This window comes from Ictalurus punctatus, chromosome 11 (assembly GCF_001660625.3).
Source record: "Ictalurus punctatus breed USDA103 chromosome 11, Coco_2.0, whole genome shotgun sequence".
NCBI classification, from domain to species: domain Eukaryota; kingdom Metazoa; phylum Chordata; class Actinopteri; order Siluriformes; family Ictaluridae; genus Ictalurus; species Ictalurus punctatus.
The window spans coordinates 24,916,549-24,932,929 of NC_030426.2; the positions used below are offsets into that span (position 1 = coordinate 24,916,549).

Below are 16,381 nucleotides of genomic sequence, written 5' to 3' on the forward strand. Positions count from 1 at the left end.
CGCTACGGTTACAGTGTGCAGATCGCCTGGGCTAATTTTTTGATTTGATCATAAATGGAGCTTGGTTCAGGTGTTTTTCAATTCGTATTTCATCCATGAGTAAAGTGGACAGCAAATACACACGAGGCGTAAACGTTTACTGACATTCCAGCGTTTATTGGCAGCCACATTCAGGGGTTTAGATAAGTACGTCTGATCAATTCCAATGGTGAGAAACGTGCAGGGTAAGTCGTCTGTGAGGTTAAACACCATTAGGGAAGTGAAACGAAGGCCGACTCTACGGTGTAGCTCTATCCCTGCAGGGTACGGTCCAGCAGATGTTCCTCCTGCACACGATAAGGCATGGTCACTCTCAGGTCTCCATGATCCTCCATGGTAAGCCGAATCGTCTCATACGCATTGGAATTTCCAGACCAGCACCTCCGAGCCACCTACACGAAAACATACAGCAACAGCACGACTAAATTACACGAGTGTACAGCCCTAACTCCCGAAAAAGTTGGGACAGTATCGAAAATGCGCAAAAAAAACAAACAAAAAAAAACAATCAAAAAGAGTCGTGTGGAAATTCGATTCACGCCGAACTGTATGGAAAACACATCATTGACACGTCATTTGACGTTTTACTTTGCGAGTTGATTTTATTTTGGAAAATATACACTCATTTCAAATCTGATGACTGGAACACACGGCAAAAAAGTTGGGACAGGCGACTGTTTCGCGCTGTGTATCATCACGTTTTCTTTTCATGACACTTATTAAGCGTTCGGACGCTGAGTGAAGACACCAGTTGGTTGAGTTTGGCGAGCGGAATTTTCCCCCATTCATCCGTTATGCGTTTCTTCAGCTGCGCAGCTGTACAGCGCCTTTGTTGCCTTATTTTGCACTTCATAATTGCACTTCATATATGGACTCCAGTGCGTATTCTTCCAGACTGGACATCAGAAATTCACTTACCCCGTTAGAGACGTCCCAGTTCAGCATCATCCGGGCTCTCTTTCCAGCCTCCTCAGAACCATCCAGAACCAATCCAAAGCCTCCGTTCATTACCTCGCCCCTGCATCAAGTTAAAAATCAACAGATTATCAATATTTTTCATCCTAATTTATCCAACGTACTGTAAGGGTAAGGGTCAAAGCCCCAACTCAATTACTTCATCTTCCTTAGACATTAGCTACGTTTACATGCACATCATATTCGGATTAAGGTCTATATATCGGATTGCAGTCGTATTCTGAATATGACGTTTATATGCGTAAAGGCATCCGAATATCGCTTCGGAGTTTCCATTCTTAAATACCTAGCCGACTGCTGAGCGTCAGTTAGCACCCACAATGCATTGCGAACCGAGCGTGCGCATAGATGTCTTTTCAGTGAATTTTCTGAATGATGCAACACATTTCGGATTAAAACAGGAATATTCCAGGAATCTGGGCAATCAGGTTATCGTCTTAATTTGAACCGGGCGATCGGATTGTATCGAAGCGTTTACACCAATACTAATTCGAATCTCGCCAAATTCGGATCGATATCGGAATACTGACGTGCACGTAAACAGCCGTCGTTAGGCGAAATACCGAGACATAAACGCAATTTTGTTGAAATATTATTAATAACAAATCTAACGATCTAAGTGACATTTTTAAAGTACGGCACTTTTCCAGTGCGAAACAGCCTTGTGCGGTTAAATACTGCATTTTGGAGAACTTTATCTGATGTTATCGGCAATAAATGATACAGTCAGAAACAAGCCCGTGTAATCTATCGGAGTTAATGGATAACAGAATACAATGTGGTATGTGTGTACCATCCAACACCGCCTCCGTTATGCAAAGCGACCCACGTGGCACCACGGAAAGCGTCACCGATAACGTTCTGCACAGCCATATCTACAAAACACAAGCACGCACATTCGAGAGGAGTTTGTCTTGTGTGTGTGTGTGTGTGTGTGTGTGTGTGTGTGTGTGTGTGTGTGTGAGAGAGAGAGTGACTTTCAGTGTGTACCTGCACAGAAAGCAGACCCATCGTATATATTGGAGGTCTCTCTGAAGGGGCTGTCAGTGCCACTGACATCATGATGATCTCTGCTGATCACTACAGGAGCCTGAAGAGACAGAACCTCAATGTAATGTCACTTACAGTGAGTTGCATAAGTATTCACCCCCCCGCCACCTTCCCTCCTACATTTTCTAGTGATACAATCTGGAACTGAAATGGACCTCACTGGAAGTGTATGTCATGATGCAGTTTGTTCGGGTCTGTTATGAAGAGAACAGACTGCTTCATGAAGATCAAGGACCTTTCAAGGTTATCAAGTTCTGGAGATCAGGGATTTACTTCCTCAACGAACAAATGTCTGCGTTTTTTTTTCTTCTTTCTTTTCATGTTGTAACGCTACAAACTGTGACAAAGGTCAAAGGGGTGAATACTTACGCATTATTATCCTAAGCTGTATAATCACTCATTCAGGCGAGTGTGCGCGCGTGTGTGTTGAGCTTTACCGTGACTCTGCCTTTTGCGATGGCCTGGTTTATGGCCAAAGCGATGGACACTCTTCCTCTCTGGTCTGAGTAGAGAATACGAGCCTGAGAGCCCACCACCTGCACCGAGGAATAATCCACACTTACACCGTCATTTATTAAGGTGAGTGTGTGTGTGTGTGTGTGTGTGTGTACAGTATCGTTCACTCTACCATGTTGTGTTTTCCAGCCTCACGGATCCAGCGAATGTTGTCAATGTACTGTTGTCGAACTCGCTCGGTCACAGTGGCGCTGATCTCTTCCAGCACAGTAGTGGCGATGTCATCGGTCTGCGCCAGATCAGCGGGGTTTCCCGAGGTACAGACCCAGCGGAACGGCCCGAAACCCAGAGAGAAGATATCGCTACACACAGAGGACAAAGATCAGACTCAGCAAGTCTGTTTATGCGTGACAATAATGCTGCGTTTCCATCAGACAACGTGGCATGCTTTGGTAACATTCTGACCTTATTCTGTTATTGTCTGAATTTAGTAAGAAGCAGATTAAATTCCTCTTGAGAACAATGAAACGTCCAGGAGGTTCCTTTTCTCAGATGCTTTATGTGTCTTCACATAAACCCAAAGGAATCCATAAATAACCATACATCACTAACTGGTATAATGTAAGTGATGTTCCATAACATGTAACTATAAATGGATAAGAAGTATGACGTGTCATTCTGCTGTATTAGAAGAACGTTTCGGGACATGCCGTTATTGGAAAATAATCAACTCTGTGGTGTTAATAGTAACTCGGCTCCATCAAACCAGCCTGTTGTTGATTATTTTCCTGTAACAGCACAATCCAAGCATCAGTTAAGTATTAAATATATGCCTATTTGTGCACCTTATAGTAAAGTGTTACCAGAACTCTTAACAGTTTTATATTTTAGGGAATTTCTACACAGAACCCTGCAACTGAGAGTTTCCCTATCATAAAGGATTTAATGTAGTAGTAGTAGAGGAGATAATAGTAGTAGCAGTAATAATAGTAGTAATAGCAGTAGTAGTAAAAGTAGCAGTTGTAGAACTAGAAGAAGAATTAATAATAGTAGCAGTAGTGATATAGTTGTAGTGATAGTAGTGGCGGTAGTAGTACAAGAAGTAGCAGCAGCAGTTCTAGTAGTAGTAATAATTGTAGTATCAGTAATAGGAGTAGTAGTACTAGTGGTAGTAATAGTAGTAGTAGTAATCGTAGGAAAAGTATAAAAGTATTATTAGTAGTAGTAGTAGTAGTAGTTATCGTAGTAGTGGTGAAAGTAGTAGCAGTAATCGTAGTAGTATTAAAAGTAGGAGTAGTAGTAAAAGTAGTGGTAGTAGTAGCAGTAGTAGTAGTAGTAATTGTAGTAGTAGTAGTAGTAGTAGTAATAGTAATAATAACACTACTAGTAGTAGTAATCGTAGTAGTAGTAAAAGTATAAAAGTATTATTAGTAGTAGTAGTAGTAGTGATCGTAGTAGTAGTAAAAGTAGTAGTTATCGTAGTAGTGGTGAAAGTAGTTGTAGTAATAGTAGTAGTATTAAAAGTAGTAGTAGTAGTAATAGTAATAATAGTAGTAGTAGTAGTAATCGTATTAGTATTAAAAGTAGGAATAGTAGTAGGAGTAGTAATAATACAAGTAGTAGTAGTAGTAATTGTAGTAGTATTAAAAGTAGTAGTAGTAGTAGTAGTAGTAGTAATAATAACACTAGTAGTAGTAGTAATAGTAGTAGTAGTAGTAGTAGTAGTAGTAGTAATCGTAGTAGTATTAAAAGTAGGAGTAGTAGCAGTAGTAGTAGTAATAATAACACTAGTAGTAGTAGTAATAGTAGTAGTATTATTAGTAGTAGTAGTAGTAGTAGTAGTAGTAGTAATCGTAGTAGTTGTAGTAGTAGTAGTAGTAATAGTAATAATACTACTAGTAGTAATCGTATTAGTATTAAAAGTAGTAGTAGTAGTAATAATAACACTAGTAGTAGTAGTAGTAGTAGTGGTAGTAGTAGTAGTAATAACACTAGTAGTAGTAATAGTAGTAGTAGTAGTGGTAGTAGTAGTAGTAATAACACTAGTAGTAGTAATAGTAGTAGTAGTAGTAGTAATCGTAGTAGTATTAAAAGTAGTAGTAGTAGTAGTAGTAGTTATAACACTAGTAGTAGTAGTAATCGTAGTAGTATTAAAAGTAGTAGTAGTAGTAGTAGTGGTACTAGTAGTAGTAATAACACTAGTAGTAGTAATAGCAGTAGTAGTAGTAGTAGTGGTAGTAGTAGTAGTAATAACACTAGTAGTAGTAATAGTAGTAGTAGTAGTAATCGTAGTAGTATTAAAAGTAGTAGTAGTAGTAGTAATAATAACACTAGTAGTAGTAGTAGTAATCGTAGTAGTATTAAAAGTAGGAGTAGTAGTAAAAGTATAAAAGTATTATTATTAGTAGTAGTAGTAGTAAAAGTAGTAGTAGTAGTAATCTTAGTAGTAGTAAAAGTAGTAGTTATCGTAGTAGTGGTGAAAGTAGTTGTAGTAATAGTAGTAGTATTAAAAGTAGTAGTAGTAGTAATCGTAGTAGTAGTTGTAGTAGTAGTAGTAGTAATAGTAATAATAGTAGTAGTAGTAGTAGTAGTCGTATTAGTATTAAAAGTAGGAATAGTAGTAGGAGTAGTAATAATACAAGTAGTAGTAGTAGTAATTGTAGTAGTATTAAAAGTAGTAGTAGTAGTAGTAGTAGTAGTAGTAATAATAACACTAGTAGTAGTAGTAATCGTAGTAGTATTAAAAGTAGGAGTAGGAGTAGTAGTAGTGGTAATAACACTAGTAGTAGTAGTAGTAGTAGTGGTAGTAGTAGTAGTAATAATAATAACACTAGTAGTAGTAGTAATAGTAGTAGTAGTAGTAGTAGTAGTAATCGTAGTAGTATTAAAAGTAGTAGTAGTAGTAGTAGTAATAACACTAGTAGTAGTAGTAATAGTAGTAGTATTAAAAGTAGGAGTAGTAGCAGTAGTAGTAGTAATAATAACACTAGTAGTAGTGGTAGTAGTAGTAATAATAACACTAGTAGTAGTAGTAGTAGTAGTAGTAGTAATCGTAGTAGTTGTAGTAGTAGTAGTAGTAATAGTAATAATACTACTAGTAGTAATCGTATTAGTATTAAAAGTAGGAGTAGTAGTAGGAGTAGTAATAATAACACTTGTAGTAGTAGTAGTAGAAATAATAACACTAGTAGTAGTAGTAGTAATAATAACACTAGTAGTAGTAGTAATAGTAGTAGTATTAAAAGTAGGAGTAGTAGTAGTAGTAATAATAACACTAGTAGTAGTAGTAATAGTAGTAGTAGTAGTAGTAGTAGTAGTAATCGTAGTAGTATTAAAAGTAGTAGTAGTAGTAGTAGTAGTAATAATAACACTAGTAGTAGTAGTAGTAGTAGTAGTGGTAGTAGTAATAATAACACTACTAGTAGTAGTAATAGTAGTAGTAGTAGTAGTAGTAGTAATCGTAGTAGTATTAAAAGTAGTAGTAGTAGTAATAATAACACTAGTAGTAGTAGTAGTAGTAGTAGTGGTAGTAGTAGTAGTAATAACACTAGTAGTAGTAATAGTAGTAGTAGTAGTAGTAATCGTAGTAGTATTAAAAGTAGGAGTAGTAGTAAAAGTATAAAAGTATTATTATTAGTAGTAGTAGTAGTAAAAGTAGTAGTAGTAGTAATCTTAGTAGTAGTAAAAGTAGTAGTTATCGTAGTAGTGGTGAAAGTAGTTGTAGTAATAGTAGTAGTATTAAAAGTAGTAGTAGTAGTAGTAGTAATAATAATACTAGTAGTAGTAGTAGTAGTAGTAAAAGTAGTAGTAATAGTAATAATACTAGTAGTAGTAATCATATTAGTAGTAAAAGTAGGAGTAGTAGTACTAATAGTAGAAGTAGTAGGAGGGTTCTATAACAGGAATCAGACTTGACCAGAGTACTGATGGTTCTGGATTTAGGTTAGTACCTGCACCACGCTGCACTGGTGTGTTAATGAATGTGTCTATGTTAGTGATTCACCCCATTATATGCTGGACATATGAAGGATATTTAAACTCTGTAGCACCTCCTCCAGTCTTCTCTACCTCAGCACCTGTCACATAAAACAACAGACATTGGCACAAAGCAGCTTTACAGACATCCAGATAAAGAAAGAAAGAAAGAAAGAAAGAAAGAAAGAAAGAAAGAAAGAAAGAAAGAAAGAAAGAAGAGGTGACTCATATTCCGGAAACTCTGTAATACCATGTAATAACACTCACCTGCTCGTTTGGCCTCCAGTAGAAAGGCATTGCCGTAATCCCAGAAGAACATTCCCTTCTCCGAGAGCTTATTAATGGCCGCGACGTGTCTACCGAGACTTCAGAGAGAACAGCAGCAGGGTTCAGAGTTAACACTGCAGCAAGTTTCACACCGATTTCTGACCAGTTTCTTCATTCTGTTATAGTACGTAACGACTTTATGGAATTCTTCACACTTTATTTCCTCATTTGCGAATCACGTGTAAACAGATCTCACCGTAGCTGCATTTCATTTAAAAATCTGCATGTTCCTTGCACATCTTTTCCATCATTCTGCGTTGTTATTAAGTGGGATTCTTACCAGCGAATCATACTATAATTCAATTCTTTTCTCTTTTTTTTCCCCCCAGTGTTTTATAAGAAATTCGGTTTGAGCCACGTGCAGTGGAATCTAATCAGTCCCCTGGATTATCCGCTAAAAAACAGCTGGGAACAGAACGGTTATTTCTTTATAGAATGATGACCAACACTACATCTGATTTGACTTGTCAGACTGAGATCAGAAACCTGATCTGAAAAGCACATAAAGGTGAATATGTGAATTAGATGTTTAAAAAGTCTATATTTGGCCATTCAAGCAGTACAAAATCTGCTCCAATCAGACAAGCCAGAAAATACCAGCTCTCCTGGGTGGTGTGTATAAGTGTGTGTACCTTTCATGTACGGTGGCTCTGAATCTCTGAGGGTCGGTGTTCATGAGCTGGTTGGCCTGCGTAAAGCTGAGCTGGACCGGGTAATAACCACCACTGAACGGGTTGTGCAGTGACGTCTGATCAGAACCCAAATCCACCAGCAATTCTCCTGTGCGCTCGTACTCCTGCCACAGACGCTCCCTAAACACACACACACACAGGTCAAACACACGGACACATACACGGTCAGCACCTGACCATTAATTAACACTCACCACAATGCCACAATGTTGCCATGGTAACCCAAACTCAGGGCCATCTTGGATCTCCTAGCCTCCCTGCGAGGAAAAAAAAAAGCTGAGTCGCACATCACACACTCATTATACGAGTAGTGTTCACACTCGGGAACTCGTCAGACGTTGTAGACGGTGTTTCATCTCATAAATACCGGCAGCATGTTTCATTTCTCTCCTGTGTTTAATTACACCATGAATAAGGACGGCTTTCTCTCAGGCCCGTCTCATCCTCGCACTTTTATTGTTCCAGTGTAATGGCTTACTAATTTTACATATAAAAGCCAGGCGTTAAAAAAAATGCCCTTTGACTTCTATCCATCCATCCATCCATTTTCTATACCGCTTATATATATATATATATATATATATATATATCCTACAGGGCCACAGGGAACCTGGAGAATATCCCAGGGAGCATCGGGGACAGGGCGGGGTACACACTGGACAGGGTGCCAATCCATCTCAGGGCACAATCACACACACATTGATATACTACGGACACGCCAATCAGCCTACCGTGCATGTGTTTGGACTGGGGGAGGAAACCGGAGTACCCGGAGGAAACCCCCGCAGCACGGGGAGAACGTGCAAACTCTATACACACAGGGCAGCGGCAGGAATTCTTTAGTCGAGAGTGTTTGTAAATAAAGCACAAAATCTGTACGGTTTATCCGTTCAACGACGGAACTACTTTTTCAGATGGAAGGATATGCAGATCTGGTCAATTGCAAATTCACACCCAGCCATTAGGTGAAGCATGAAGGCTAACCCGTGCTTCCTCTAAGACATGGCGGGATCACAGGGACGCGAAACACTCTCAGGACAAACTGCTGTCTACAGTCTTCCGCATACATGAGCTCACACGATTGGCTAGTGTTCCTATGAGCGACACTGGAGAGAGAGTATGCCCCTCCCACCCAGACAGCACGGCCAATTACACTCCCTTGGCTTCGGTGAGCTTTCAGATCTGTATCATCTTCATTCCTTCAGTGTTCCAATCCAGTAACGACTGTAGTGTTCGATGTGTGTTATACAGTCGTTAGAGTCGTATTAAACACAACTGAACTTGTTTTTAGTATACAGGTGTTTTTCTCAGTACAGTTTTGTCTTGATAGTGACCCAGATGCAGATGCAGTCGGTTGAGATTAGATTAAAACTCCTGGAGTTGTGTTTTTATTTATTTATTTTTTTTATATGAAGCTATGTGAGAGGACGTTTGGTGTATGTTTGCATAATAGAAGAGATGATGGTTGTGAGACCGTGTATACAAGTGGAGTATTGTGCGTGGTGCGAGTGGAACCTGATGCGCTGGACGCAGCAGTCGAGGTCCTTCGTGACCTCCATCACCCAGCCCTGCTCATGCCTCTTCTTCAGAGGAGCTTCATCCACCTTCAGGAAAAAACACACGTCGCGTTAGATATCTTCTCCAGATGATGGAGTACTCTGAAGGCTTTTTTTTTTTTAAAGGCATTTAGATCAACGTTTCTCGCTCTTGTTAATGAAAAACCAACGTTCTCCTTTAGTGTGTTCCCGTCACTAAAGCCGGTTTTAGACCGCATGATTTCATTTTAAGAATGTCACTCATTTCCAGCACTGCCCGAGCGCTGTAGTGGTCAGAGTGGCACTGAATCCGCTCCATTACGTGCTCGAATGAAATATTGGACGTGAAAGGGTCCAACTCATCCGTAAAGGAAAACGACGTGCACACGACCAGGATCCTTCTGCTGAGCTGTACGAGTCAGATCTCTTGGGAATGTCTGATCAATGTCTGACCTCTGCGATAACGCCGATACAGCCGGCGATGACCGCAGCTTTCGCCTGGGCTCCACTCATACCGCCTAAACCGGAGGACACGAACACACGACCTCTCAGGTCACTCGTGCCGAGGTAACGCCGTCCTGCGTTCAACACGGTCAGCTACACACCGCGGGGAAACACAGACAAAACCGAAATCAGTCATAGGTTAAAGGTTATTCTGTTTCAGAGCTTTGCACTCATGCACACTGACCTTAAAAGAGTCATAAATCATAAATAAATGGCTCATAAATCGTAAATTCAAATGAAAGCTCGAGGAATGGGATGTGCTGTAGCCTCCATGGAAGCTTGCGTCTTAGTATTAGCTGTTACTATAGAAACGATAACATATTAGAACGAGCCCATTAATATATACCTATTAATCAGTATATCTGACTTAATCGTAATCACAGGTGTAAGTTGACGTGTCTGATCTTGCGTAAGCAATTTAAATGTAACCGTGGCGACAAGCACAGATCGGAGTTAATATACCGAATACATACTGTGTAAAATGTTATTATTTTGTCTTCTGGGAAACATGTTAATATCTTAGGTAGCTTCTGAAGGGCAGTACTAAATGAAAAAAATTATAATAATAATAATAATAATAATAATAATAATAATAATAAAAGATCTTTAAACAATATAAGAACCATTTACGCCGATCGCGTAGACAATTCATTTGACTTTGAAGGGAAGAACAATAATAAGCTGCGTGATCTGTTTGTTACCATGGTGCCATGAACGATGCCCTGAGGACCAATGTAGCAATAACTTCCTGCAGTCATCTGTCCATACCTGACCACACACACACACCGCAAACACTGAAATAAGCCTTTACTAATAGTTTATGCGTGATTAATAATTAATGTGTAATTCTACAGTCAGGAGGATAGTGGTGAGACACATGGACCAGTGCGAACGTATCTCACATGGTGTTTCCCAGAGCAAACATCTTCTCATAGCTCTCCCTGGAGGAATAGTTCGGGATGACCTGCAAAACAACGATGGTCAAAATCAAACGGTGAGAGTCCGAGTAAGGTGAAGAGTGTGTGTGTGTGTGTGTGTGTGTGTGTTACCATGCCGTTAGTGATGACGCAGCGTGGGGATGAGGGCAGGCTGGGAAACAGGCCGAGTGGGTGACCACTGTACATCACCAGAGTCTGCTCTTCAGTCATAGTGCTTAGGTAATGACACACCAGCCAGAACTACACACACACACACACACACACACACACAGAATAAAACATTTCAACAGTCACCCACAGGCCAAAATCTCACATTTTAGAACAGAGAGGATCCAAGAGGATATAAAAGTGGCTAGATGTAGTTATAAAGGCATTAGTTGATGATACAAGTTCATCAGAATAGGGGTTGGAAGTTTTTGAACTGATGTTTTGACTATTCTTTAATAACTTGCCATCGGGAGCGACTCAGGGTTCAGTGTCTCGCCCAAGGACACTACTGTATGTGGAGTCACGTGGGCCGGGAATCGAAGCGCCGACCCTACGATTAGTGCACAACCCGCTCTACCACCTGATCCACAACCGCCCCATCCGTTTCCCAGTCCCTCCTGGATTGTTTGTGATTTTGCTCCGGAGGAGCTTGCGATTTTTCAAGACGACCACGGATTCTCCGCAGATTCGGTCCGAGAGGCGTCACGTGACGTCATCACGACTCGCATTCACCCGAAGCCCTCTTCGGTTCACGTGCGTCGAACATGAGTACAGCCAAAACGTCTCGTTTACCGAGAAACGTCACCGCTAAAGAATTCCGTCCGATCGCGATTTCATGTAATTCGTGTGATTTTCCGCAAAAAAAAAACAAACTTTAAAAACGTTATAACCAACTCGAAAATTTGTATCGCAAGTTTTGAAAAAAGCCGCAGCAAAATCGAGCATTCTTGGCCACGAAAAAAACTCTGCGAGATCCTGTACGGTCTGTTTTAATATCTGAATACACATTATTTGACCGATTTTTTTTTTTTTTAACTTGAAATAATACAGGAACTATAAAACACAACAGACTAAAAGGTTAGTCAGTATAAATTCTTCTAAGGGCGTGCAAACATTTGCACCAACCTGCATAAGACCACAAAGTAGACTGATTGGCTCATATGCAGTGACGGCTGGTGGTGATGATATTAGACTAGAGGGCTAAAATCTCATATCTATTCAACACACTTCGATGCAGATAGACAGCTCGTCTCATCCATCATAGGCAGTTCTCCGCTAAGCCACCAGAGGGAGCTCTTCCACGACTTCTCAACTCTTCCTCATTTGTATGCACTATAAAAGACTCATGAACGTGACACTAAGTGCACGCCCTCGCTGTTTGTTAGTCTGCGTTCTGCTTTTCCCCTTTTCGCATTGGATTTCCTTTTGCTTGTTGCCGGGATTGTGCGATCGTGGACACTGTGTTTAACAAAAAATCAGCCCCAGCCTTGCTTCTCTTATTGCTTCTCTTATTGCTTCCTAAGACATTTGCCTCCTAGCCCATTTACACCAGCTGGGTCTGCTCAATGTCTCATGTTTCCGTGTGATACCTGAGAGCCAGTGATGGCCTGATGTAGAAGCGAACACTGCTTTTCAGATCAGAAGAACAGCCTTAACCTGTCCTCGCTAGTCTGTTAGCTCGTGCACAGAATAGGGAAGTTAGCGCGCGTTAACTTTGGAGTTAATGTAGTTAGTGTACAGAGACATTACCTGAGCCCAGTTGCTTAACACTTGTCCGTTTCCTCCGTAGGTGACAAGCTCCTGTGGAAACTGAGACGTGACACAGATGTGAATGAGTGGCTGATTCAGATTACAGAATAGATCACGTGACTACAGGACAAAGCACTAATTTACACAGCAAAATATCCTGTAACAGATTTATATATTTGGGTGCAGTAGGTCTTCCATAGTAGGGTTTTTGTCAGTGACACAGTGACATGTACGGTGGACGCTCGACATAATGTACTATGTTTGATGATATCTTTTAAAGCGCTCGATTCTCGATATGGAGACGTTCTCTGTAAAGAGACATTCATCAGTCTCCATACATACCATACATCTGATGTAGATGATGTGCACTAGTACATCTGGTGGCATGGGTAATGAAGTATTACATTGAAATGAGTGCAACTTAATAAATGTTAGTTTTGAATACCTGTGCTACAGAAGGATCCAGGTTATTCATGATCATGTGCATGATGGCTGCTGCGTGTCTGGTCTTACAGGGGTACTGATCGATAGGATACGCCCTGCGACACACGGACAAACAGAATGGTTTCAATACCAAATGACTCGAATCCATTCAATCGTTCGCTCCACAACGTTAGATGTAAATATAAACTGATGAGAAGTACAATGTGTCTGTCGTTAACGAATTAAAATGCTAACAATTGCTTTCGGAATAAAAGGAATGGAACATTTCTAGGAAAATAATCAGCGTCAGCATGTAAAGAGTAACTCCACTTTGTCTTCACACCAGCCCGTCGGTGATTCATTTCCTGTAACCGCCTGCTCAGTGTTTTATTCCTTTCATATTTAAAAATTCCTGGATTCATTCGGGCCCTACTGGGGACTGCTTAGCTAGAAACCGTGTCGGTCAGGGTCATTGTGGCTCTGGAGTCTATCCTGGAAGTACACCCCGAATGAGATGGATGCCAGTCCATTGTCGGCGAGGCAAACTGCAATTCCATAAACACTGACGAGCCTTCGCGTTAACTTCCGCTGACCAACCTCGATCGTGTATTCCTCAATTCCTCATGAGCTGCCTTTTAAGGAAAAGATGGCAGAGATGATGAGCACTGTTCCAACTAGAAATGGGAAACAATTCTGGGACGAAAAAAATGTTTCAAATGGAGAAACTAGCCGACAGACGGTTTTTTCTTTCTAAAGCATGTTAGAAATTAGATCCAGGACAGGTTAACGCTTCTCTATAGCGCCACCATTAGGCCAGTTGGGTTCACTCTCTTGCTTGAGTAGTGGGAGGGAGTACTACCTACTGATGAAGGTTCATGTCTGTAGGACCTATGGTTTGGTCTACACGGTCAGATTTAACAGAGTAGAAGAAGAACAACAACAATCCTAATGAAAACAATACCATAATAACCACGTAAATAATAAGATTAAGAATCGGAACATAAAACAATAGGGTTTCAGCACCGTTGGCACTTGGACTACTAATAATAATAAAAGGAAGAAGAAGAAGAAGAAGAAGAAGAAGAAGAAGAAGAAGAAGAAGGGGGAAACTCCCAACCATCTGTGCTTGGAGCCCACGAAGAACAAGAAGAAGAACAAGAAGAACAAGAAGTAGAAGAAAACTCCCAATCTTTGGTGCTTGGACCCCAAGAAGAACAAGAACAAGAAGAACAAGAAGAAGAAGAAGGGGAAAACTCCCAACCATCTGTGCTTGGACCCCAAGAAGAAGAAGAAGAAGAAGAAGAAGAAAACTCCCAATCTTTGGTGCTTGGACCCCAAGAAGAACAAGAACAAGAACAAGAAGAAGAAGAAGAAGAAGAAGAAGAAGAGGAAAACTCCCAATCTTTGGTGCTTGGACCCCAAGTAGAAGAAGGAGAAGAAGAAGAAGAAGAAGAAGAAGAAGAAGAAGAAGAAGGAGAATAATAATAAGAAGAAAACTCCCAACCTTTGGTGCTTGGACCCCACGAAGAACAAGAAGAACAAGAAGAAGAAGAAGAGGAAGAAGAAGAGGAAGAAGAAGAAGAAGAAGAAGAAGAAGAAGAAGAAAACTCCCAACCTTTGGTGCTTGGACCCCACGAAGAAGAAGAAGAAGAAGAAGAAGAAGAAGAAGACTATAGGGTCCCTACACAACCTCAGTGCTTGGCCCCGTAATCATGTCAATACACATAGAACCAATACAATATATGTATTATTCCTATTTATTTATTTGTTTGTTTAGTTAATTAGTTTCCTTGTATTATTATTATGTAGTCGATTTATATCTCGCCTTTCAGACACCCAATGTTGCGTTACAACATATGTAACACAAAGTACCCCAAAAAAAAAAAGAGAAAGAAATGGAAGTGGTTTATTGAAAATTCACTTTTAAGTTAATGTTCTTGAATTGTTAGACACTATATTCAACCACTTAACGTTCTGCATCAAATGAATTTATCCAAAAGCTCACACAAAGCATCAGTTAAAGGAACACTCCACTGCGTCCGTCGTGTACGGTACGTAGTGGATGTGTGTTTGTATGGACAATAACGCAGACATGTTTCATGCACTGAGTAAAGAACAGAAAACCTGTTTACTTTACAGCTGAGGAGATGAATCAGCGCGTGTACCTCATGCGTAGGGTAGGGCAGAACCGATACATGTAAATGTGTCCATACTGCGTGAGCTCCTCGGCAAATTCGGGAGCCAGACTCTCATGAAGAGCCGGAGGAAAATATCTCAAAGCATTCCTCAGAGCAAGCTGGGTCAGAGAGTAAACAGAAAGAGACAGATCAGTGTTACATGATAACCATTACGTTACAAAACCCGTTATCCGCTATGGCCGACGTGTCTGTATTTGACGTGGACATGGCCTAATATCGATCGTTTATTCGTCCATTTTTTTGTGCACAAGACAGTTCTTTTTTTTTTTTTTTTTTTTTTTTTAAATATCCAATTCAGTTATTACTTTTGTTTGTACCTGCACACTGTATCAGACACAGCGTGTTCAGTACTTTTTTCCCGTGTCATTCCACTTTATTACACATAACTTTCATTTACGGACTTCAACGTTGTGAATTCTTTATATTTCCGGATTTCTTGAGTTAATACCGACGTCTGGTGAAAATTTCATGTGAATAACCTCATTGGAAATATATTTACGGAAAAAAATGTCGACACGTCCGATACTTGTATCCCCCGCTGTAAGCAGCCTAATTTAAACCCCCGCACTGCTGACCAGGCAGTCACTAAAGATGAATGAATGACCGTTGTGAATGCACTGTGGACGGGAAAAACCTCCCGTCCATGTGACCTTCTCAACCACATGCCCTGGAGGAAAAAAAAACCCTAAAAAAAACACACTGCACTCCGTAATTCATATCCGTATCTGTCCATTCTGCATGATATAACTGCATCCGGTTACCTCGGCAATACACTGTAAAAGGTGTGAGATGCTCCGAGTCGGAATCTCTAGTGCGTTCGGACATTTTGCACCGAGTTTGAAGAAATCCCCCCACCCCCCCCCTTCCCTACACTACAACTCTTATCTTCTATAATTATTGACAGAGCTGCAAATACACTAGAACATTTTGAAAGCAGGCCCCAGAGTCCTGTCCTTTGGACCCTAAGCCCACTGCACGGTTCCTAATTCCGAAAGCATTTTCGGGATCTGCACCGTGTTCACTCTGATTAGTGATGGAGGCAGTCACATTACCGACAGTACAACCAGAGATTAAATACATCGTCCATTGATGAATTGAACCGAACTCTATTTTACAGGCACAACGTCTTAAACCGGTCTACATACGCTTCTATATTCGCAGTACACATTTATCACACATTTACTGTATATTAAAGGGAAAACAGTCAACGATTGAATGACTCACTCGTTTCTCCTCGGCGGTGAGGTTCGGTGTACGGACAGGTGCATGAGGCACATCTGGGTCTCTGCCACGGTTGGTCGGAAGCGGGTCGAGAGGTAACCCTCTACAAAGCTCCTTTAAACTCGTCATCGCACCCGCAAGTAGAGCTGAGAGGGAATCAGAGAGCAGCTGTGGTACAATACGGACTTAAAAAAAAAAAAGAGATAAACACGTCCGGGGTTCTCCCTCCTAGTCCTCCCCTTCACACTATTGGCCGGTCGGACGCTCTGACCTCTGATTGTATCTAATCAGAAACCGAGGGTACGTTCCCG

General features: G+C 40.7%; 1 protein-coding gene across 2 annotated transcripts; it reads right to left on the reverse strand.

Annotated features, from left to right (window-relative positions):
• Positions 1-135: 135 nt before the first annotated feature.
• uroc1 (urocanate hydratase 1) lies at positions 136-16,263 on the reverse strand. Of its 2 annotated transcripts, XM_017479915.3 has the most exons (19): positions 16,074-16,262; positions 14,817-14,947; positions 12,674-12,767; positions 12,229-12,288; positions 10,603-10,731; positions 10,456-10,517; positions 10,255-10,321; positions 9,503-9,646; positions 9,030-9,118; positions 7,709-7,771; positions 7,455-7,634; positions 6,763-6,860; positions 6,524-6,596; positions 2,693-2,882; positions 2,502-2,600; positions 2,005-2,104; positions 1,808-1,889; positions 958-1,057; positions 136-431 (listed from the first exon to the last, which is right to left on the reverse strand). In XM_017479915.3, the coding sequence occupies exons 1-19, from the start codon at positions 16,197-16,199 to the stop codon at positions 291-293; spliced, it is 2,028 nt and encodes a 675-aa protein (XP_017335404.1). In that variant the 5' UTR covers positions 16,200-16,262; the 3' UTR covers positions 136-290. The 2 variants fall into 2 exon arrangements, with proteins under 2 accessions (XP_017335404.1, XP_047014324.1); XM_047158368.2 differs by lacking the exons at positions 12,229-12,288; positions 12,674-12,767; positions 14,817-14,947 and having other exon boundaries at positions 16,074-16,263.
• Between the last annotated feature and the right edge of the window lie 118 nt (positions 16,264-16,381).